Source organism: Nerophis lumbriciformis, linkage group LG08, assembly GCF_033978685.3.
Source record: "Nerophis lumbriciformis linkage group LG08, RoL_Nlum_v2.1, whole genome shotgun sequence".
NCBI classification, from domain to species: Eukaryota; Metazoa; Chordata; class Actinopteri; order Syngnathiformes; family Syngnathidae; genus Nerophis; species Nerophis lumbriciformis.
The window spans coordinates 46,132,511-46,157,355 of record NC_084555.2 but is presented as its reverse complement, the minus strand read 5'-3'; the positions used below and the strand labels follow the sequence as shown (position 1 = coordinate 46,157,355).

Sequence of the window (24,845 nt, the reverse complement as noted above, 5' to 3'; positions counted from 1 at the left end):
ACTTTATGAAAATGAATCGTAATAAAGCGCACCGGGTTATAAGGCGCACTGTCAGCTTTTGAGAAAAATTGTGGTTTTTAGGTGCGACTTATAGTGCGGAAAATACGGTATACGTTGTCATCATTACACAAAAACATGAATGTGTCATTTGTATCTGCGTTGTAAATTCATAAACTAAAACACCGTTTCGCTCTGAGAGGCGCGTTTGGCGTGCCTGTTCAGTGTTTACAGAGACGCTAACGTTAATTAGTTGTGCAAATACCTTTTACAACATTAACAGTTACATATACAATGAACAAACGAACAATTAACTTTCACTTTAATCATACTATCATTGTTGTGTTATTAAGCAAAATAAGCAATACTTTTACTTTTGTTGAAATGTTTACACTGTTACAGAATATTTCGTTTTGCACTTTTTTGTATTGGATGTTTATCTTTATTTTTGTACATTTTAAAGCAAAATAAGCAATACTTTTACTTTTGAAATGCTTATACTATTGCAGAATATTAAGATTTGCACTGGATGTTTACTTTTATATTTGCACATTAAAAAGCAAATAAGCTACTTTTAATTTTGTTAAATGTTAAAAGTTTTAAATGTTTACATTGTTACAGAATATTTTGTCATGTTGTTGTCAATGTTGACTGAGTGGCCATACTTTTTTTTTTTGTAAATAAGTCATGCCTTTTGAAAAAATGGCCTAAATTTATTTTTTCATCTTCATTTTAAATAAAAAAATAATCGGTAAAAGGAAAAACAATCTATAGATTAATCGAAAAAAATAATCTATAGATTAACCGATTAACCGAAAAAAATAATCTATAGATTAATCGATAGAAAAATAATCGTTAGCTGCAGCCTTAGTCACTATGTTTACATACATGTGCTAAAAGAACAGTAAATATTGCATGAATTGAGTTATAAACACAGATTTTTCAAATGTAATGTAAACAACCTAATTAGATTGGGTTTGCCTTTTTAAAAGATTGGAGTAACACCGATAGGCTATTTCGATTGAAACCCAAAAGACATCATAGCATTACAGTATAATATTTTTTATGGACGCAGTTGAAGATAAAAGAGAAAAAAAATAGAAAAGTATAACAAATATGTTTAAAAATACAAATGAACTTTCTTCTGCTGCTTTTTTTGGTGTGTTTTTTTAATGTCGCAAGAAAGACAGTTTCCTGTAAGTGCCTTCAGACTGGGGTGGTGGGCAGCACCACTGCTGGTTGAGAAGAGTGATAAAACCAAATAGACCAAAGAAAGTCATTAAATTTGTCGCTAAATGATTTTTTGGTGAAAACTACATTGGAGCGCAGTGGTCACCAACCTTTATTGACACTCACACACACACGCACACACATATATATATATATATATATATATATATATATATATATATATATATATATATATATATATATATATATTAGAGATGCGCGGATAGGCAATTATTTCATCCGCAACCGCATCACAAAAGTCGTCAACCATCCGCATCCACCCGAATTAACATTTAATCAACACCGCACCCGCCCGTTGTTATATATCTAATATAGACGATGCAAGGCATTAGTGAGGTTATGAAGCTTTTGCCTGTTAAAGAAAGGAGACTGATCCAATGCAGCAATCATCTGGGAGCCGCGCTGAGCGCACCTCCAAGCGCGTGGAGGTGCGATGTCCCTCGCACCCGCGGCGGCTCCACCCGGGCTCGCGCCCGAGGCTTCAGCGCGCACCGCGGTGGCCATCCTACTCGTTGCGGCCTAGCCCTCGCGGCTCTCGCTGCCGGCGACGGCCAGGTATGGGCCCGACGCTCCAGCGCCATCCATTTTCAGGGCTAGTTGATTCGGCAGGTGGGTTGTTACACACTCCTTAGCGGGTTCCGACTTCCATGGCCACCGTCCTGCTGTCTATATCAACCAACACCTTTTCTGGGGTCTGATGAGCGTCGGCATCGGGCGCCTTAACCCGGCGTTCGGTTCATCCCGCAGCGCCAGTTCTGCTTACCAAAAGTGGCCCACTCTGCTCACCAGGGTTAGCCCCACCCCTTTCGTGAGCGCACTGGGCGCGGAGTGACCCCTGTTACGCGCCCCCGGCAACGGGGGTGGCGGGCAGGTAAGCTGCGCGGGCGGAGCGCGCGGAGTGACCCCTGTTACGAGCCACTGGGGTGGCGGGCAGGTAAGCTGCTTACCTGCTGCGCGTGACGCCGGCCGCGGCGAAGGCGGACAAGGCGGGGTGTCGTGCGGTGGGCGCGGTGGTGACCCTGGACGTGCGTCGGGCCCTTCTCGCGGATCACCTCAGCTACGGCTCCCGGTGGGGCCCTCTCGGGGGAAGGGGCCTCGGTCCCGGACCCCGGCGAGGCGTCCCTTCTCCGCTCCGTAAAAGTGTCCATCTCTTTTTTTTTTTTTTCTTCTGTTGTGGCATATGCTGCAGGTGCCTGCTCGTTTTTTGTATGTGGGTAACAACATTTAACTATGTATATATATTTCCGAATTGGTTTAACTGCCACCCTCCTGAATCTATTTAAAATCAACATTTTTTTTATTTCAACCGCCCGACCCGACCCGCGGATAAAATCAAAAAAAATTTTATTTCAACCGCCCGAACCGCGGATAATCCGCGGACTCCGCGGTTGTGTCCGCAAACCGCGCATCTCTAATATATATATATATATATATATATATATATATATATATATATATATATATTTTTTTTTTTCCCATTAAAGCTTTGTGTCGTTATTGTCTAATGTCAACATTTTGGGTTTTTCTCACTGTGCTTCTTGCTTTGTTCCCCAATTTTTGCTGGTGTTTTTTTTCTATGTTGTTTTTTTGTAATGTGCCATGGGCCAATGACAATCGAGTCACAGGCCACAGATGGCCCCTGTGCCGCACTTTGGGTACCCCTGCTGTAGAAGCTAACTGTTAATGGCCACTATATATACATTTTGCCTATCCTTTGCAATCATTATGAAAGACATGACGACCGGTGTAATTTTTTGAATGTATTCTAAGTATTAAATGAATAGGGCCAAAAGGCCAATTACAATGGAGCCTATGGGAGCTGCTCTATTCTGCCTATAAAGCCCTTAAAAAACATCCAAACACCTCCATTAAGTTTTATATACATGATGTAAGTATATATGTAATGTAATAACAGACACATTTATAATAACACTTTTTAATAAACGCATCACAACGTTCGCTTTTTTTTTCAACATCCATCCCATCCATCCATTTTCTACCGCTTGTCCCTTTCGGGGTCAACATCATCACTGATTATTACATCCTGCAGACTTCATGAGACCCAACAAACATAATAAAACATCCCTTACTGTGCAATGTCTGCTGTCATTAGGATGCCGACTGCTAGGATGTTCATATTTTCCCATTTCGATGAAGAATGACTCATAATCCTCGCGCGTGGAACCTAGTGCCTTTTCGTGTCGTTCTCGCCATTCTTGCGTCTAAATTGGCTGTCAAATTGTACCACATTCTCGTTGTTGTACTATCCAGGTGAAAGGCATGATTTATGATCTAAAATAAAGTCTTGACAAGCAAAGGAAACAAGGAAGCAGCTGATCAGTCGATCATGTCAACATAGGCAAGCAAGCTGGTGATCACGGCGCAGTAGGGCTGCAAATTTTTGGGTGTCCCACGATTCAATTCAATATCGATTCTTGGGGTCACGATTCGATTCAAAATCGTTTTTTTTCCCGATTCAACGCGATTCTCGATTCAAAAACGATATTTTCCCGATTCAAAAGGATTCTCTATTCATTCAATACATAGGATTTCAGCAGGATCTACCCCAGTCTGCTGACATGCAAGCAGAGTAGTAGATTTTTGTAAAAAGCTTTTATAATTGTAAAGGACAATGTTTTATCAACTGATTGCAATAATGTAAATTTGTTTTAACTATTAAATGAACCAAAAATATGACTCATTTTATCTTTGTGAAAATATTGGACACAGTGTGTTGTCAAGCTTATGAGATGCGATGCAAGTGTAAGCCACTGTGACACTATTGTTCTTTTTTTTTTAAATTTTTTTTTATAAATGTCTAATGATAATGTCAATGAGGGATTTTTCTGTGTCGTGTTTATTGCTGGGTCGGGTTTGGTTTTGGAATTGGATTGCATTGTTATGGTATTGCTGTGTATTGTTTTGTTGGATTGATTAATTAACAAAAAAAGAAGAAAAAAATCGATTTTTTAAAAATGAGAATCGATTCTGAATCGCACAACGTGAGAATCGCTATTCGAATAGATTTTTTCCCACACCCCTACGGCGCAGCTATAAATAGTTTGTCTGTGTTAGCGCTTATAATAACATCACTAATACTTGGTTAATATTGAAGTCACGAAATGTAAATGTAGTTTTGTTGGCGCTTTTGTGATGGCTTTTTTATTGGCGAAATAGAGGACCTCCCCATTGGCACCGCTATAAGCGGACTTTTATTTAAGTTTATTTTCAAGTTAGAATGCAAAAGAAAAAATACATGCGTTGTCATGTCTTTCATGATGATTGTGAATGAAAGGCACAATTAAAAGAGGATTTTCTGACTTCAAGCTGAGTGAATAAGCATATCGATGTTTCATTGTCAGGATTGTTAACTATATGTTTGTTCCTTAGGTTTGTTCTTTTGCAGAGAAGCCTGAGGCAGTACTACATAGGTTGCATCATGAATTTTCTCCTAATCCAGGTCTCCACTACAACTCTTTGTAAGTTTATTTTGAAAGGTTTTCATTCATCGGTCATTCACATTTACCCTGCGGGCTTCTCTCGTTGTAGCTCTTTCTTGTAGATTAACGCAATGTAACATCCCCTTCCTAGTGACATTGTGAAAGAGACCATGGTATGAAATGAAATAAAGTGGACGACGGGAGGAGCTCTGCCCACTCATCTCCACCTCTTTAAAGCATGGCAGGCCTGCAGCTTGTCACCCCTGCCACGTCTCCCATGGGGCCTTTTTTTGGCCTTCCATGGCAACAAGAGGCGATTCACGATGACATCTATACACCTAGAAAATATCAGGTAAGCAGTAATTTGATGTCCTTATGGATTTGGTTTGCGAAACTACCACGTCCTAGCAGCAAGTCTTGCAGTATAATTTAATATTCCTATTTTTTTCCTGAAGACTTTGTAGTGAAACTCACTTATTGGTTGTTTGTGTTGAAAACCAAACGCTCGCAGCTTCAATTTGCATACAGATGATGTTGCATTTACACTTTTTACTGCTGCTTTTGTGTTCCTGAGGTAATATTAAGGCTGGGAAATGACCTAAATATTTAATCACGATTATTTGCAGTTTGTTCATAGTTACCTCAAAATGAATCGCAGATAGATACAATTGTTCTTCATTAATAGGTGTACCATAGGCTTATAATCACGTTTTTAAAACTATGACTGAAAAATGTGTTTGCTTTCATGGCATCTTTCTTAATTATTATGCTCATTTTACACAGCTCAACACAAAATGGAAAAACATGCTTTAATGACAATTAAAAAGAATACCTGCAGTGCGTTGGTGTATCCCCGACAAAATGTCAATTCTTGTTGTAGGACTTGCATTCAGAGGAGCTACACTTCCTTGCTTAGATACCAGTTTGGTGCATTAATAACTAAGGGTGTAACGGTACACAAACATTTCGGTTCGGTACGTACCTCGGTTTAGAGGTCACGGTTCGGTTCATTTTCGGTACAGTAAGAAAACAACAAAATATACATTTTTTGGTTATATATTTACCAAATTTGCAAAATCTTCCACCAAAAATATTTTTCTTAGTGGAATATTTGATGTGAAGTAATGGGAACCTTGGATAGGTCAATAATTCATAATAACATTGATTTTGATTCAATATTATGTTTTGAGCAATGACAGTTTGAAAGAAAGAAAAAACAGCTTTGTTTTATTAGTCAACATTGCAACTTTTTCTAAATTACATTTAACCTTTAAGCTTTTTTATTTCACTTTTGTTATGTTTTTGTTTATTTTAATAGTATTTTTAGAATGTGCCGTGGGCCTTCAAAACATTAGCTGTGGGCCGCAAATGGCCTCCGGGGCACACTTTTGACACCGCTGTTATAGATAATAAAAAATTAAATCTGATAAATCTATGGATAAAAAGCAGAGCCTGGCGACGCATGCGCGTTTATCATAACTCTCTCGCTCTCTCTGTCTCTGCCCCTCCCTCACCAATGCTGCTGCGCGCACAATTTGTTTAGTTTTTAACCCTTTCTTAACCCTGAACGTACATTGAAAATACACGCAACCCTAACTCAAAATGCCGGACATTTGAGGCATTTAAGAAACTCCGCCCGGACAGCCCCGCAAAAGAGGACATGTCCGGTGAAAAGAGGGCGTATGGTCAGTCTATCGTAGCCCGTTAGCTGCTAGCATGCCATGTGTTGTGCCTCGGTGTGCATTGTTTACACAACGTGCGTTACGCTACTTAATATGTCCGTGTGGAAACTCGTTCGGTACAAACCGAACCGAAACCCGGATTGTTACAGTTATGGTTTGATTGTAAAATATGTTTGGTAATGTAATCTGCTATATTTCTACCAAAATAAATCCTTCTGATATTCTGTACATTGTGTGTTGTACAAGTTAATGGTATTCATATTGCTGCATGACAATGTCTTTAGTTAACCTTCTCTATCTATTTAATAAATTGTAATATTCAGCCTGTTAAACATTCTGTAATTGAGGACTATCAACATGTTCTAAAAGAATATATACAATACTGCAGCCAGCCAAAAAAATACCCACTATATTCTTCAACTGATGTACTAGCATTTGTTTAGGTAGAAAAATCACAGATTACATTACAGAACATCTTGGACAATGAAAGCATCATCGTGATGTAAGCCATTTTTCATTTTCATGAGCTTTTATTTTGAAGCCGGAAGTGTGTGATTGGTTTGAGAAGTAGTCGCTTGACAGGTTTTGACAACAAACAGTTAAAAAAAATGCCTCTTGATATATATATGTGTGTATTAATATATGTGTGTGTATATATATATATATATATATATACTGTATATTAGTTACATGTACCGGTACATATTATGTGTGAGAAAAAAAAATAAAATAAAAATAAAATATATATATATATATATATATATAATATAATTTTTTTCCTTTTATTTTTCTTTTGTAACCGCTGACTATTATTCTAAACTTTTCTCTGCAGGTAGAACTTCTAGAAGCAGCTCTTGAGCATAATACTATTGTCTGCTTGAACACCGGCTCAGGGAAGACCTTTATTGCAGTTCTCCTTACAAAGGAGCTCTCTCACCAAATCCGTGGACAGTACCAAGGAAATGCAAGAAGGACGGTGTTTCTTGTGGACTCAGGTACTTGCAAAACTAAATGAATGTTCTCTCTGTCTAGCAAAGGCATATGTTTATTTGTCAGGGATTTGACAAACCACGTTTAATTTTCCACGCCAATGCATTTCTTCACAAATATATCAATATACTGCATTCTAGGGATTAACGATATGTAAATTTCATATCACGGTTATCATTATTACCGCGGTATTGTTGAATGTGCTCAAAAAGTACTTATACACACGCTGACATTTTTGGACCAAATTATATTTTTTTAATAACTGAAATAAATAAACACACTGTTATAAAAGCCACTATTTTACACGTTTTGTGTTTCTTTTGCTTTACTGATCGTGTCTTCATTCCTATTTAGTCTTTATTGTTATTTTTTTCATGTTAGAATTACTTGATTTTAGAATGTATGACGTGTTGTCAGAGCATAGTACCGTATTTTTCGGACTATAAGTCGCAGTTTTTTTTCATAATTTGGCCGGGGGTGCGACTTATACTCAGGAGCGACTTATGTGTGAAATTATTAACACATTACCGTAAAATATTAAATAATATTATTTAGCTCATTCACGTAAGAGACTAGACGTATAAGATTTCATGGGATTTAGCGATTAGGAGTGACAGACTGTTTGGTAAACGTATAGCATGTTCTATATGTTATAGTTATTTGAATGACTCTTACCATAATATGTTACGTTAACATACCAGGCACGTTCTCAGTTGGTTATTTATGCATCATATAACGTACACTTATTCAGCCTGTTGTTCACTATTCTTTATTTATTTTAAATTGCCTTTCAAATGTCTATTCTTGGTGTTGGGTTTTATCAAATAAATTTCCCCCAAAAATGCGACTTATACTCCAGTGCGACTTATATATGTTTTTTCCCTTCTTTATTATGCATTTTGGCCGGTGCGACTTATACTCCGAAAAATACGTTTTTTTAACCGCTAAGCTTTTACTCTTTTAAATGTTGGTGTAGTGTTCCTAAACAGGAAGTAGTTGCGGTGCCTCAGGATACCAGTGGTAGGTTCTGTGATGCAGCTCGTACATTGAAATGTTTGTATTATTTTTGTACAGCGCCACACACTGAAATTAATTAAAATTCATTTTAATAGGTGTTTGGCACCCACATCAAAACAGCCCAATTTTATTTTGTAACATGCATTTTAAAATGAAAAACAGACTGTTAGATAGTGGTATATGGAAAATGATACAATAGATCAGTGGTGTCACTCTCATTTTAGCTCAGGCACCGCAGGGAGGAAAATCTGTTCCCATGCGGGCCAGACTGGTAAAATAATTGCATTAAAACTTAATGCTTAATGTTTTATTTCTTACTTTGGCCAAACATAAACTAAGCCCATTCTGAAAATGTACATATTACAAATAATCCTCTTGGCAAAAAACTTCTAGTTAGTTGAAAATTCTGAGGGGAAAAAAATGGCGCACTTTCAAAAACACAATGAAATGACTTTGTCTCAGTGTTTTTACAAAGCCATCAAACTTTAAGCACTTCCTGTTTAGGATTCTCATGATGGCAGTTCACCATTAAAAACGTTTGGAAAAGCAATCGATTGTTTTCTCAAACCGCCGCATCGGCGAAATCCGCAACTGCCACAACACATTCATTTATCACCATTCAAATATTACAATTATAATATAAACAAAACAATTCTCAAAATGACACCATAGCGGAAATCAAGGTACTGGTAACATAACTTCAAACTTAACCAATGTGAAAATAGTAAATTTATGCATAAAATACAATAAAACAACCACAACAAATATAGAAAAACGAATTTTTACAATGGATTTCAGGGTGCGCATCGTGCACTAAACCATTTGCAAGCGCTGCATGGAACTTTAGGTTAAAAGATGATTGTCAAGTTGACTTAAGTCTTGAATCTTACCGTTTCGTTATTTTATCTGTTAAGTGGATAATTTACAAAAAAATAAGGTATTGAGCGTTGATACGATCACCATCTGCTGCCAGCCACTATAGGAGCAGCTAATTACTTGCACCTGCGCTGAATGGAGTAGCGGCAGCCAATCCAGAGGGCGCTTAAAGTCAGCTGACACGTCATCTTTAAATACTGTCATGTGTGGCATGGGTTTCACTTGTATTGCTATTCCGACATCCAATGGACACATATAGAACAACAGTTTGTTTCATCAAAAAAATGCAGCTAATGTTTATATTTAGCACACTGATCTTGCTGGCCGGCAAGTGAGTAGCAGGGGTTCACTGATATTGGCTATACCAACTAGTGGTGGGAAGGCTCGTAACCAGCATTTTTGCTTGCAGCCCAAATATCCTGAAAACCCGTAAGATGGGGCCCTCGTATCACGAGGTACAGTACCACCATAGTTGTGTACCAAGTAGACGCCTGACACCATTACCACTTCCTGTGCCCCACTTTTAATGTGTACTATGGTGGGAAATTACGACGTCTTTGTGCCGACTCAAAATTGATGTACTGACAAATCCTATAATGAATATATATACCGTTACACCCCTAAAAGTGGGGGGAATTGAGACCAACGCTTTCTGTGTGAGCAACTCTAGTTACATTTGAGGCACAGCATGTGAGGGGTGTTGGGAGTCGGTCTGACAACCAGTGACATTACGCGCATGTCCAGAGTATATTGCAGTTGTTCCTCCACAGTTACATTTTACAAACTTTCATAGCATAAATTTATTCAACATCCTTATAAAAAATGACCTTCTATTGTGTGTAAAAAAACATATTACTCTGTTTTACATCAGTTTAATGTTCTAGATCACTGTTTTAAATTGTATTTCATTGTCTTCACACATACATTTGAACTTTGCTGTTACTTGTGTGCAGCCTTGTCTGTTGTTCAGCAAGCGGCTGCGGTCAGGACTCACTCGGACCTCCAGGTGGGAGAGTATACAGATTTAGAGGAGACCTCAAAATGGTCTTACCAGCATTGGAAGGAAGAGATAATCAACAATCAGGTGTGTGTGTGGTAACTGTAAAAACAAGGGCTGATGTCTTAGGGCTGGGCAATATGGCTAACAACTTTCACTATATACCAGTAAGTGTTTTGTATCGGTTAACATCAATAATTACCGTATTTTTCGGACTGTAAGGCGCAGTTTTTTTCATAGTTTGGCCGGGGGTGCGACTTATACTCAGGAGCGACTTATGTGTGAAATTATTAACACATTACCGTAAAATATCAAATAATGTTATTTAGCTCATTCACGTAAGAGACTAGACGTATAAGATTTCATGGGATTTAGTGATTAGGAGTGACAGATTGTTTGGTAAACGTATAGCATGTTTTATATGTTATAGTTATTTGAATGACTCTTACCATAATATGTTACGTTAACATACCAGGCACCTTCTCAGTTGGTTATTTATGCCTCATATAACGTACACTTATTCAGCCTGTTGTTCACTATTCTTTATTTATTTTAAATTGCCTTTCAAATGTCTATTCTTAGTGTTGGGTTTTATCAAAAAAAATCCCCAAAAAATGCGACTTATACTCCAGTGCGACTTATGTTTTTTTCCTTCTTTATTGTGCATTTTCGGCCGGTGCGACTTATACTCCGAAAAATACAGTATTGGTATTTAAAAAAATATATTTAATGTAAACATTTTTATTTGAAATGTGACCTTCCTCTAATTATACTCCTCTCAGCTATCAAGGCAGAAAGGAAATGTCAACACAAGCATGGAAAACGATGTAAACACAATTCTAAAATTGCATTGAACACCTCACAATAACCTCTTAAAATGAAGGTGCAAAAATAAAGAATAAGTAAGAAATGCTTAATAAAGTGTAACAAAATAGCGCAAAGTGTGAAAATGTAAACAGAGAAACCTGAGAAGAACCATTTTCTGCAGGTTTAGTGCCAGGAAGTTACACGCGCGCGGCTAAGGTGGTGTGGTATTACCGTTCTTGGTGGGAACGAGCACCTTGCATAATTTACAGACCACAATTGAAAAAACAAAAAAACTGCCATCCTGTCGTGCTGACTCTTCCTCTTTTATCAACAATTTATTCGCTCTCTGCAGCATTCATTTTTACTTTCTATTCTCACTCAAAAGTCAACATTGAGACAACAAAATGGTGCAACCAAACTTGATTATTGATATTGTTACCCGGTTGGCTGTTAGTGCTTCACTCCCACTGATCAGTGATCACTTCCTACGTTGCTCGGTTACCAGTAAGCGGCTGCTTTTGTTCATGCAATCAACCTTGCTTTGTACCTTCGTTTTTTCCCGGTGAAATAAAATAAATAATCAAACATTTTTTTATTGATATTGATTATGTGTCTATTGGGATATGTTGATATTGTTTTATCGCCCAGCCCTATGATGTTTGATGTCTTCAAATACTGCAGCTACAGTATGTAAATGTGTGGAATTCAAAAGGACTGCATCATCACAATCATCGCTTATTGGTTAATCAGCTTTTCGACCAGATATTACAGTTACATTTGAAAAACTATTGAGATGCTAATAATACAATGCTGTTCATTTAAATGGTAATGGTAAATGGGTTATAGCTGTATAGCACTTTTCTACCTTCAAAGTACTCAAAGCGCTTTGACACTATTTCCACATTCACCCATTCACACACTGATGGCGGGAGCTGCCATGCAAGGCCCTAACCACCACCCATCAGGAGCAAGGGTGAAGTTTAGTTTAGTTTATTAAGAATCCCCATTAGTCTACACTGCAGTGGACACTATTCTTCCTGGGGTCCAGGTAAAAAACATCACACAATCACAAAACAAAAGATTACAACGCAGTACAACATGATCAATAATAAAATGTTGTAATACAAAAATAGCAACAACAAAAAAACAAAAACAAATAACTTCAAGTTTACATAATAATGTTCATACCAAAGATAAAAAGAGCAATATAGTTAAAGTTAAGTTAAAGTACCAATGATTGTCTCACACACACACTAGGTGTGGTGAAATTTGTCCTCTGCATTTGACCCATCCCCTCGATCACCCCCTGGCAGGTGAAGGGAGCAGTGAGCAGCAGCTGTGCTGCGCCCGGGAATCATTATTGGTGATTTAACCCCCAATTCCAACCCTTGATGCTGAGTGCCAAGCAGGGAGGTAATGGGTCCCATTTTTATAGTCTTTGGTATGACTCAGCCGGGATTTGAACTCACAACCTACCCATCTCAGGACGGACACTCTAACCACTAGGCCAGTGGTTCTGAAATGGGGGTACGCGTACCCCTGGGGGTACTTGAAGGTATGCCAAGGGGTACGTGAGATTTTTTTTTAATATTCTAAAAATAGCAACAATTCAAAAATCATTTATAAATATAAATAAAAACCTATCTTTTTTCCAAATAGTTCAAGAAAGACCACTACAAATGAGCAATATTTTGCACTGTTATACAATTTAATAAATCAGAAACTGATGACATAGTGCTGTATTTTACTTCTTTATCTTTTTTTTTCAACCAAAAATGCTTTGCTCTGATTAGGGGGTACTTGAATCAAAAACAATTTCACAGGGGGTACATCACTGAAAAAAGGTTGAGAACCACTGCACTAGGCCACTGAGTAGGTATATAATTTTGCAAAAATAAAACAAAGTGTCTTGCTCAAGGACACAACGGACGTGACGAGGTTGGTAGAAGGTGGGGATCGAACCAGGAACCCTCAAGTTGCTGGCACGGCCACTCTCCCAACAGCTCCACGCTGTTTATATTGTAGTTTTATCAATAAGACTTAGTTTTTCCTATGTGGAAGTGTTACCGCCACGCATGATACACCAAGTTGCTCACAGTCCAGCACATCCCGTAGAAGTTTTTTTATATAGTCAAAGTGGGCGGGTGAGCATTGGACGCATTTGCATGACACAGGACAGCCCACAAAACGGTCTGCTCTCAACAGGGCAGTTGATGGAGGGTTTGAAGTGTGCTGATCCTTTTAGTATTTTGATGCAAGAATGTCACAGACCGAGTCACTGTTTTCATCTGCGGAAAAAAGCTCTATAGGGCTCGAAAGGCCACGTGATTTCGCTATGCATTGCGGGGCTGTGTAGACCTCCTAGAACTAGCTCAGTGGCCTTGTGGTTAGAGTGTCCGCCCTGAGACTGGGAGGTTGTGAGTTTAAACCCTGGCTGAGTCATACCAAAGACTACAAAAAAATGGGACCCATTACCTCCCTGCTTGGCACTTAGTATCAAGGGTTGGAATTGGGGGTTAAATCACCAAATGATTCCCGAGTGCGGCGCACGCTGCTGCTCACTGCTCCCCTCACCTCCCAAGGGGGAACTTAGGGATGGGTCAAATGCAGAGGACAAATTTCACCACCATTCACCACTAGCCATGTGTGTGTGACAATCATTGGTGGATAGTTGAATAAAGGATTTGTTCACAATGTGAAAGCAACCAACTGGATTAAAATTAATTGTTCAAAACAAAACCAAAAAGCAAGGGACCGTACCAAGACAAAGGCTTGCTACATGGGAAAAAAATGGTGCAATTGACTCATATAAACTATTAGCACATCTGACGGACAAGAAATTTGAATCAAGTAAAAGTGCCGTCAAACAGCCCTGAAAAAACAAGCCCATTGGTACTTTTAAATATTTTGATCACTGCGCTACCTCTCTGTAAATAATACTCGTTGATGTTTGTGCTTACCCAAGACTAAAAGGAAACTGACAACATGTTTTTTTCCATAATACTGTATGTTTGTTGCCTGCAGCTAGCTTGGCTAACGCTAACATCCGATTAAATGCTATGTTTATATATAAATGGTTGATTTATATAGGCTAGTAAGGTAAAGTTTTGTACCTGACAAGTTACTAGCCTATATAAATCAACCATTTATAAATACACATCAGTAGGCTAGAACCTCTTCAACATAAATGCTGTGTTTAACTGAATAAAACATGCTTTGATTCAAACTTACCAGTCTGAAAATGCCGTGAACACACCTACATGTGCCAGGTGATGGCGTTAAAAGTGAAGTTTGATCATGTCACGACTGTTATTCAGGGTTTTTGCTGTCTCTTTATTAGCTTCATAACTGGACTTCAAGGCTTTGCTTTTACACTTGAAATGAGAAAAATCTCACCAAATCCCTTTTTTCCTAAAGCTTACATGACCACAATTGTGGCAGTTAATGAATCCGCCCGTTCACGCCAAGTTTTCTACTTGGTAAAGAAAAAGAAAAAAACTTAAGCCCAGAGTCTTGCCTTTACACATGCAAGTAAGCTATTCACAGTCCAGCAAGACCCACAATGCAATGCGGTTCCACATCACACTTTCAAGCCTTATATTTCATAAAACTGAATTTCAATAGTACCTGTATGATTTTTATGATAGTGTCATTTTGACAATAACCTCCTTGTTCTGAATATTATCTCACAGGTACTGGTTATGACTTGCCATATATTCTTGCACGTACTGAAGAGACAAATATTACCATTGTCAAAAATCAACCTGGTGGTTTTTGATGATTGTCATCTTGCCATCACCGATCACCCCTACTGTGAGATAATGAAGGTAAGTCTCGACCTCTATCGACAATATAATGAGCATTTGTTACAGTGGAAATTAAAAATATAATTTCTTCATTAACATGAAAAAACACCAATGCAGTTAATATTGGGCAGCTGTGGTATAAACCTACTTACATTGGGTGGTGATCAGTGTTGGGTTAGTTACTGAAAACCAGTAACTAGTTACAGTTACTAGTTACTTTATTTCAAAAGTAACTCAGTTACTTACACCAAAAAGTAATGCGTTACTGTGAAAAGTAACTATTTAGTTACTTCTTTTTTTCTTCTTTTTTTTTTTTAAAGTTCCCATTAATGCCCTTTTAGCCTTCATTTCAGTACTGTTATTGCACTGGAGAATAATACAATCTGTTGATCAACTTGACATGCATTTTTATTTTCCTTTTAACATAATTAATGAAAAACAGTGCAACATAAAAAGGCATTCCTCCTTTCTTTAAACTTGGACCAATGACCATTAATAAAAAACAAGTTTAAGTGCAACATAAGAAGAAACATCATCTTCCTTGAAACATAGGTAGTGAAATAAAGCCTGACATCTGGAGTGATGCTGCTGTCTTCCACACTTGGAGCCATGGATTGTAGAATACTTGTTTTCAGTGGCAGGATCATTGACACAGATGGTGAAGTTTCAGTGCTCAGTAGAGATGGAACACTTTTAAGCACCTGGAGGACCTCATCTGCCACTCTCACATCATCATCAGACAGGGTGACATTTGTCTTCAGGGTGTTGTGGGTCAATGCAGAGTATATAGCTGCCTGCTGCTCCAACATATCATAAGTGGAGTTCCACCTCGTTAGGACATCATGTATGAGCAGGCAGCTTTAGCATTTCTTGCTTTGTCTTAAGCACATGAGCAGCTGTTGTGCTTGGGTGGAAGTAAGAAACCTTCCTGATCCTCCCAAAGAGGCGCTCCATCCTATTGACTGAGATTCCCTTCTGTGATGCCAAATTCACTACATGTGCAAAGCACCTATCTGTGGTCCCAGTCCTGCCTCATTCTCTGTAATTATTTGATTTTTGGCATTATCACGTGTGACTGGGATATCTTTATCTTCCATTCCTCCACTGCTTGTGTCAGTACCTGCGCAAGGTGACTCTCGTAGAGGGGGCGTGTCTTCTCATCTCCCAGTCTGCTGTGATGAAGTGAGCGCTTATAGTTCCGCTGGACGTCCACCCGTCTGTCATGAGCGCAACAGATGATGCTCGGGATAGTTCATCCACAACTTTTTTCTTCTCCTGCTCATAAAGATCTGGCACAATCTTATTGCTGAAGTGGGTGCGCGACGGGATGTCGTAACGTGGTTCAAGCACGTTCAGCATGTGTTTAAAACCCTCGTTTTGCACAACCGAATCTGCACTTATAAACACACCGATTCAATGGCGCTGGGCGTTCAAGCTCCTCCGTTATTGCGCTCGCCATGACCACGCTGTGTGTGGACTGAACGTGCCAACAACTTTTTTTTTTTGTTTCATATATCATATATCACTTGTGTGCCTCCCCCCCCCCGCCCCCCCACACACACACATAGACCGCGCCTCTTTTCTTCTCTCCGGCTTGTGACAGAGGAAGATTCAGAAGAAAGACACCGCAGCGCTTCTGTTTCTAGCCGATACTACATCAAAAGTAACGTAAAATAACGCAGTAACGCATCATGTAGTAACGGTAACTAAATTACTGAATAAAAAAAAATAACGCGTTAGATTACTAGTTACCGCCGAAACTAACGGCGTTACAGTAACGCGTTACTTTGTAACGCGTTAGTCCCAACACTCGTGGTGATAGTGCATTTAAGAACTGAATGTTGTATAATTCCACCCTGAAAACCGAAGAGTTCAAATAAATTAATAAAGCCCGAAACAAATACCACACTCATGTCCATTATGAGAGTATACAAATATTTTTTTCTTCTGTTTGCTTGTCAGAAGATGCATGGCTGACCATATGATTGCAATCTTGTCAATGTGCAGGTTTGATGATTAACAATGATTTTGCTCTATTTTCACTTTCGGCAGCTCTTTGACGACAGCTTGTGCAATCCTCGTATTTTGGGTCTCACTGCCGCAATTCTGAATGGAAAGTGTGATCCATCAGATCTTGAACACAAAATCCAGAATTTAGAGCAAGTCCTGAAGAGCAACGCTGAAACTGCCACGGATCTTGTAGTTCTTGACAGGTCTGATGACGCAATGACATCTCTGGTTGAATCTTTTTGTGGATGTGAATGATACAGTCAAGTTTTGAAATATTAGTGCACTTTGTCTCTTCTAGATATGCCTCTCAGCCCAGAGAAGTTGTTTTAGACTGCGGTCCCTATGTGGATAAGACTGGGCTGTCTACTCGTCTTCAAGTGGAGTTGGACGAAGCTCTCCACTTCTTAGATGACTGTAACGTTTCTGTTTTAAGGGAAGATCGGGACCCTACAGCAATCTCCAGACAGGTCAGAGAACAATTGTCCATACAGCCTCAAACATAGACAACCCCACCAATATTTTGACAAATGCCTTTAAAAAAAGGTGTCACCTCCACTTGGCAGAATTGGTAGAATTTGTTGGTATTTCAAGCATTTTCATTTCCTGGCACGACCTGCCTTTTAAGTGTAGTTCACAAATAGTCTATAGCAATGGGTTTTTTTCAGCAGCAGATGAGCTCCAGTGCATCCGGAAAGTATTCAAAGCGCTTCACTTTTTTCACATTTTGTCATCTTACAGCCTTTTTCCAAAATTTAATAAGTCCATTTTTGTCCTTAAATTTCTATATACAACAGCTCATAATGTCAATATAAAAAGGTTTAAAAAAAAATAAAAAAAATTGATATTTACAGTCGTGCTCATAAGTTTACATACCCTGGGAGAATTTATGATTTCTTGGCCATCCTTCAGAGAATATGAATGATAAGACAAAAACCTTTCTTCCACTCATGCTTAATGGTTGTGTGAAGCTATTTATTGGCAAACAACTGTGTTTACTATTTTTAAATCAAAGAAAGACATTTTTGCGCAAATGTCACAAAGTATCCCGCTTACATTACGCCAAACAGCGCAGAGACAAGCCTCAAAACTTCTGGAACAAAGTAATTTGGAGTGATTGCTTTCTTCTGGCGACTCGACCATGCAGCCCATTTTTCTTCAAGTGCCTCCTTATTGTGCATCTTGAAACAGCCACACCACATTTTTTTTACAGAGTCCTGTATTTCAGCTGAAGTTATTTGTGGATTTTTCTTTGCATCTCGAACATTTTTCCTGGCAGTTGTGGCTGAAATCTTTGCTGGTCTACCTGAATCCCTCATTTTCCACTTCTTAATCAGCATTTGAACACTGCTGATTGGCATTCTCAATTATTTGGATATCTTTTTATACCTCTTTCCTATTTTATGCAGTTCAATGACCTTTTCTCGCAGATCCTAAGACAATTATTTTGCCTTACCCATGACTCAGAATCCAGAAACATCTGTGCAGCACTGGATGAAAGATGCAATGGTCTATCAGAAGTCCAGAAACTCACTGACCTTTTATACACACACATTAATTACAAACAAACATGTCACAGGTGAGGATTGGAACCTTGATTAGCCATTCAAACCTGTTTGTGTCAACTTTTGTGCATGTAATCCGATCAAAGTCACTGGGGTATGTCAACTTTTGATCAGGGTCATTTGGGTACTTTCTTTTGTCATTTTGATTTAAAAGAGTAAACACTGTTTGCCAATAAGTAGCTTCACACAACCATTAAGCATGAGTGGAAGAAAGGTTTTTGTGTTATCATTCATATTCTCTGAAGAATGGCCAAGAAATCATAAATTCTTCCAGGGTATGTAAACTTATGAGCAAAACTGTGGTTATAACTGTGGTTATTTCATTGTATGTGTATCCATTTTTTAAATTTGATAAATCCCACCTTTTGAATTTTCATTATTTTGTTAATGCACATAATTTATTTGCTTGAACTTGGCAACTGTTGTTATTTGAAGTTCTGTCAGGGTCTATTTTGAACCGAAATTTGCAAGCAAGCAACACTAGTTGGAGTCTGCTCACTCACCTTTTCGCTGATCACAGACAGAATAGCAACCCACGCCGCCTTTATGGTAACCATCTGTGCTTACCTTAAAGGAGAATGCATACTCCAAATAAATAAATGCCATTTTTTTAATGAATCCAATGCAAGGTTTTTAGTTAACATGAACATGTTAAAAATGTGTTGTGAAGACATGTTGCACAACACATTTTTTCGTCGTGACTTTGAATGGAATCAGACACGGATGTACAGTAGTTGCTGATAAGTTACACAGCTTGGAATTTAACATTGTGGAGGGGAAAAAAGTCCATATTTCATGTTAAAGTGGTACATTTTTAGCATCCTACTTTTTCCAGCTTTTTAAACAAGTTGAAAAACTTATTCGGGTGTTACCATTTAGTGGTCAATTGTACGGAATATGTACTGTACTGTGTAATCTACTAATAAAAGTCTCAATCAATCAATCAAGCTCCCACACTCATTAGTATACCCTTTAAAACAGTGGTTTTCAATAGGGATGGGTACCAAATCTTTTTTTTCCTCCACTTTTCCAAAAATGTGCTAGCTTTTTCAATTGACATGATACTGATTAGCATTAGCAATTTTACAATAATTATACTTACAATTCAACACCTCCAAATTTGTCAATGATAACTACGACTAAGATGCAAGTTACAATCAACAGAACAGCTCTCGGGTGTTGGGGTTCATGTGAGCAAACTAGACAAATGATTTTACATTGGGGTAATCAGAGTAACACACCTCTTCTAAAGTTTTACGTATCATTGCAGAGACACATCTTTTCAAACAGGGTGCAGCACTAATTTCCTAGAGTCCATTCTGTCCACACACATCTATCTTTTTCACTTTCTTACCGACATGACCATTTTTTTTGTTCAGCCTGCGTTAATTTCTCGGAGACACTGCAGTGTCAGGCTGACAAATGCTTTGCTGTTTTCTCCAAAACACGTGAAAGAAATACTTCCTACTGACTTGTGATTGCTCAGACTGTGCAGCGCTCAAGCACATGACTACTTTGAACATGATTTGTGTTTCATAATGGGGCGTTGGTCTGGGCGTGCCAAGCCACGCACGAGTCTGCGGCCGATTTCAGGTTGATTGTGATGTAACAAAGAAGTGCGTGCAAACACTCAAATACATCATTTTTATTTGCGTGTATCGTTTTTTGGATTCGAACGTACGTCCATTTTTAGTAGGGATTCCATGCAACTGTTGTTACATGAGGCCCGTGGTCCATAGGGTTGAGGTTGGCGCTTCCTGGTGGTCTTTACGGAGACTGAAAAATAACCTGCTTTATCCTAAAAGTTGGTTTTGATGTGTTCAGGATCATTGTCCTATTGGAACTAATTGTGTCCAAGTATTCAGTACATTGAACTCAAAGTGGATAACAATACCCAGTCCTAAAAAAATGCATGTTTACCAAGTAACCATAGAAGAACACAACACACTAACATGCTCTGTGTCTTGTCCAGGTCCTAAGTGATTGCAGGGCTGTGCTGCAGGTGCTGGGGCCCTGGTGTGCAGATAAAGCAGCAGGTATCATGGTGCGCGAGCTCCAGAAGTACATCAAGCATGAACTGGGAGGACTGAACCGCAAGTTTCTCCTCTTCACCGACACAATTCTACGAAAAGTACATGCACTTTGTGAGGAGCATTTCTCCCCTTCCTCCTTGGACCTCAAGTTTGTCACACCAAAGGTTCTCCGTCTGTTGGAGATCTTGCATGAATACAAACCCTTTGAACGGCAGCAGTTTGAAAGTGTGGAGTGGTACAACAACCGTAACCAGGACAACTATGTGTCTTGGAGTGACTCTGAGGACGAGGACGAGGACGAAGAGGTGGAGACCAAAGAGAGGCCCGAAGCCAACTTTCCGTCACCGTTCACCAACATACTGTGTGGAATTATCTTTGTGGAGAGGCGATACACAGCAGTCGTCCTCAATCGGTAGGATTCAAACACACGCCAAGTTTAATTTGAGGGTTACAGTCTGACTAGATATTATTTCTGATTACACCCTATTTTGAGCACCACAGGATTTAAGTGTTAAGTTCACTATTAATAACCAAAATAAATACCAGATATGTTTTAACTAGAGATGTCCGATAATATCGGACCGCAGATATTATCGGTGGATAAATGCTTCAAAATGTAATATCGGAAATTATCGGTATCTGTTTTATAAAGTAAAATTTATGACTTTTTAAAACGCAGCTTGTAAACGGACGTAGGGAGAAGTACAGAGCGCCGTACAATTGAATGCTAGCATACTTGTTCAACAGCCATACAGGTCACACTGAGGGTGGCCGTATAAACAACTTTAACACTGTTACAAATATGCGCCACACTGTGAACCCACACCAAACAAGAATGACAAACACATTTCGGGAGAACATCCGCACCGTAACACAACATAAACACAACAGAACAAATACCCAGAACCCCTTGCAGCACTAACTCTTCCGGGACGCTACAATATACACCCCCTGCTGCCCCCCAACCCCGCCCACCTCAACCTCCTCATGCTCTCTCAGGGAGAGCATGTCCCAAATTCCAAGCTGCTGTTTTGAGGCATATTAAAAAAAATAATGCACTTTGTGACTTCAATAATAAATATGGCAGTGCCATGTTGGCATTTTTTTCCATAACTTGAGTTGATTTATTTTTGGAAAACCTTGTTACATTGTTTAATGCATCCAGTGGGGCATCACAGCAAAATTAGGCATAATAATGTGTTAATTCCACGACTGTATATATCGGTATCGGTTGATATCGGAATCGGTAATTAAGAGTTGGACAATATCGGAATATCGGATATCGGCAAAAAAAAAGCCATTATCGGACATCTCTAGTTTTAACATATTTGAGTGTATCGCTGACTATTACATAAATACATTTTCATCAGACCATAGTACCAGTGGTGAAGTAAACATGACGTGTTTGTTTGTCAGTCTGATCAAAGAGGCCGGGAAGCAGGATCCAGAACTTGCTTACATCAGCAACAACTTCATTAGTGGCCATAGCATTGGCAAGAACCAGCCACGAAACAAGCAAATGGAGGTGGAATTCAGGAAGCAAGAAGAGGTATGTAAGACACTGGACAATGTTTTCCAAACCCTTGTGTCATGTTAAAATTGGCTATACTGTACACACTCTTATCCAAAAGAGCCAAATCATTTTAAATTCAAATATTTGTTTTTACTTTCAAAAATCTTTTTACACTTCAGATCTATAATCCATGATTTGCTTTTAATTATATGTTAATGTTTGATGGCCTTTTTGTAAGAAGAAAATGCAAAATATGTATATTTCTAAAAATAAGTCCCAGAGTGAAATATTTGAGGTTGAGTAATAACAGCCTTGAATAGGTCAATAATTAATAACTACATTGATTATGATACAGTTGTCAAAAATGATTATTTTTACAGTCCCTACTGAGCGGGAATGAGAGGGAGAGCAGGTAGGACTTGGTCGAGTGTATTGAGTTCACGGAAGTCTTTTAAAAATATTTGCCATGTTCCAGTATAACTAAGATCACTGACATTGAATTTAAGGAATTTATCAGCAGTTTGTTTAATTTACAAAGCTCTGAGACTTGCACATCATGTATTTTTGCGTAATCTGGTGATTAAGAGACGCATATACTGGTACACCCAAAAATGGTTTTCTGGTTTTTGAATCGCCAATAATCAGATTTATTCAGTTTTTAGGGAAAAAACACAGTAATATACAAGGATTACAGTCTGCTAAATAATAGCAGTTATAATGGGAGTCAATGGGGCCAAAAGAGTTCAGAGCAATTTTCATTACTTTTGGGTGTTTAATATTTTTTTATTCTACACTGAGCTGATAATGTCAAATCATTACATCTGCCAAGAGGTTATGTAATTGCCAGGGTTTGGTTTTTGTCAGTTAGCAACATCACTTAAAAAGTTATGAGCGGATTTTGATGAAACTTTCAGGAAATGTTAGAAATAGGATAAGGAACAAGTGATTAGATTTTGGGGGTGATTCAGATCATTTATACTGTTACCTTACGTTTGTTAAAAGCCAGAACTTCTTTGCGTTGTGTGTATGTTAGCGGTCCCGTGTCCACCCACAGAGACAAAAACAGTGCAGCCTGTTTGAAGCGATAGACGAAGAAAACAAACATTTCATTAATTCTCTGATTAATTACCTTCTCCAGGATGTTATGTATTTGCTGTTTGTTTTTTTAATTAATAACCTAGTTCAAAAATGATTTTGATTAAACTTCCCGGAATTATCAGAAATGGGATAAGGCACAAGAGTTTAGATTTTGAGGGTGATTCAAATCACTGTCGAGATTTAGGATTATGTAATTACCAAATTTGGAACCCATCCCAATTCATCATTATTTGTTTATTACATATACTTATTTACCAAAATGTATCTTTCTTTCTTTCATAGGTTCTTCGCAAATTCCGAGCTCATGAAACTAACCTGCTGATTGCCACCAGCATTGTGGAGGAAGGTGTCGACATTCCAAAGTGTAACTTGGTGGTACGCTTTGACTTGCCAACGGAGTACAGGTCCTACGTCCAGTCGAAAGGCAGAGCTCGAGCGCCTGTTTCCAACTACATTATGCTGGCTGATAGTGACAAGACCAAAAGCTTTGAAGAAGATCTCACTACCTACAAGGCCATTGAAAAGGTCAGTTTAACCCTCTTTATTGACTTAGACTTACATTTCCTTTATGTTGTCATTCAAATTTGAACTTTACAGTACAGATAAGAACACAATTTTGTTGCATTAGCTCGTTGTAGTGCAGGATCAAAGAGCAATAAGGTGCAGATATAAATAAATGTTTACTGTACCGATAAAGATATTGCACTTTTTCATATGTATGTAATATGTAATATTTTTCATATTTATTGGGCAGGGCTTGACAGTGCCAGCATTTTGCACACATTTACGCCAAATAATAGATATGTGCAAATTGTAAAATGCAACTAGTCACGACAGATTTAAGGCTGTTGCTTGGCAACACGGCTATTTTAGTTCCCTCCACATATCTTCAATGTAGTGAAGAGGTTCATTTGGCCCACTGATGATAATACATCTATATAAAGAAGGTTCGTATACAAAAGCCTGAATAGTAAAGGTAGCCGCATCTTGTCAGGTACAAACAATTTTAGTATTCAGGCTTTTAATAGACAAACCCTGTTTATATTAACATACTTTAAATGGTTTTAGATCAGTTGACTGAGCAGGCCACTCCAGAAGTTTTGCGTTTCAGCAACATTTTCTTTGCTGAGCGTGTGTGCGTGTATATATGTATGTATGTGTGTGTATGTATATATACTTTTGTGTGTGTGTAAATATATATATATATATATATATATATATATATATATATATATATATACACATATTTATATATATATATATATATATATATATATATATATATATATATATATATATATATATATATATATATATATACATATTTATAAATATATATATGTATATATATAAATATGTATATACCGTATATATACATATTTATAAATATGTATATACAGGTAAAAGCCAGTAAATTAGAATATTTTGAAAAACTTGATTTATTTCAGTAATTGCATTCAAAAGGTGTAACCTGTACATTATATTTATTCATTGCACACAGACTGATGCATTCAAATGTTTATTTCATTTAATTTTGATGATTTGAAGTGGCAACAAATGAAAATCCAAAATTCCGTGTGTCACAAAATTAGAATATTACTTAAGGCTAATACAAAAAAGGGATTTTTAGAAATGTTGGCCAACTGAAAAGTATGAAAATGAAAAATATGAGCATGTACAATACTCAATACTTGGTTGGAGCTCCTTTTGCCTCAATTACTGCGTTAATGCGGCGTGGCATGGAGTCGATGAGTTTCTGGCACTGC

The 24,845-nt window shown here is 38.1% G+C and overlaps 1 protein-coding gene across 2 annotated transcripts in view; it reads left to right on the top strand.

Annotated features, from left to right (window-relative positions):
- The window catches only part of dicer1 (dicer 1, ribonuclease type III), an 80,008-nt gene that overhangs the window by 6,000 nt on the left and 49,163 nt on the right, over positions 1 to 24,845 (top strand). For both annotated transcript variants that reach the window (XR_009816063.1, XM_061969046.1), the window contains exons 3-12: positions 4,639 to 4,727; positions 4,840 to 5,040; positions 7,203 to 7,365; positions 10,207 to 10,337; positions 14,750 to 14,884; positions 16,916 to 17,076; positions 17,172 to 17,340; positions 20,408 to 20,880; positions 21,885 to 22,017; positions 23,362 to 23,604. Coding sequence is in view for 1 of the 2 variants with exons in the window: in XM_061969046.1 (XP_061825030.1) it covers positions 4,927 to 5,040; positions 7,203 to 7,365; positions 10,207 to 10,337; positions 14,750 to 14,884; positions 16,916 to 17,076; positions 17,172 to 17,340; positions 20,408 to 20,880; positions 21,885 to 22,017; positions 23,362 to 23,604 (1,722 nt within the window). In the remaining variant the exon portion in view is untranslated. The remainder of the gene's footprint in view (positions 1 to 4,638; positions 4,728 to 4,839; positions 5,041 to 7,202; positions 7,366 to 10,206; positions 10,338 to 14,749; positions 14,885 to 16,915; positions 17,077 to 17,171; positions 17,341 to 20,407; positions 20,881 to 21,884; positions 22,018 to 23,361; positions 23,605 to 24,845) is intronic.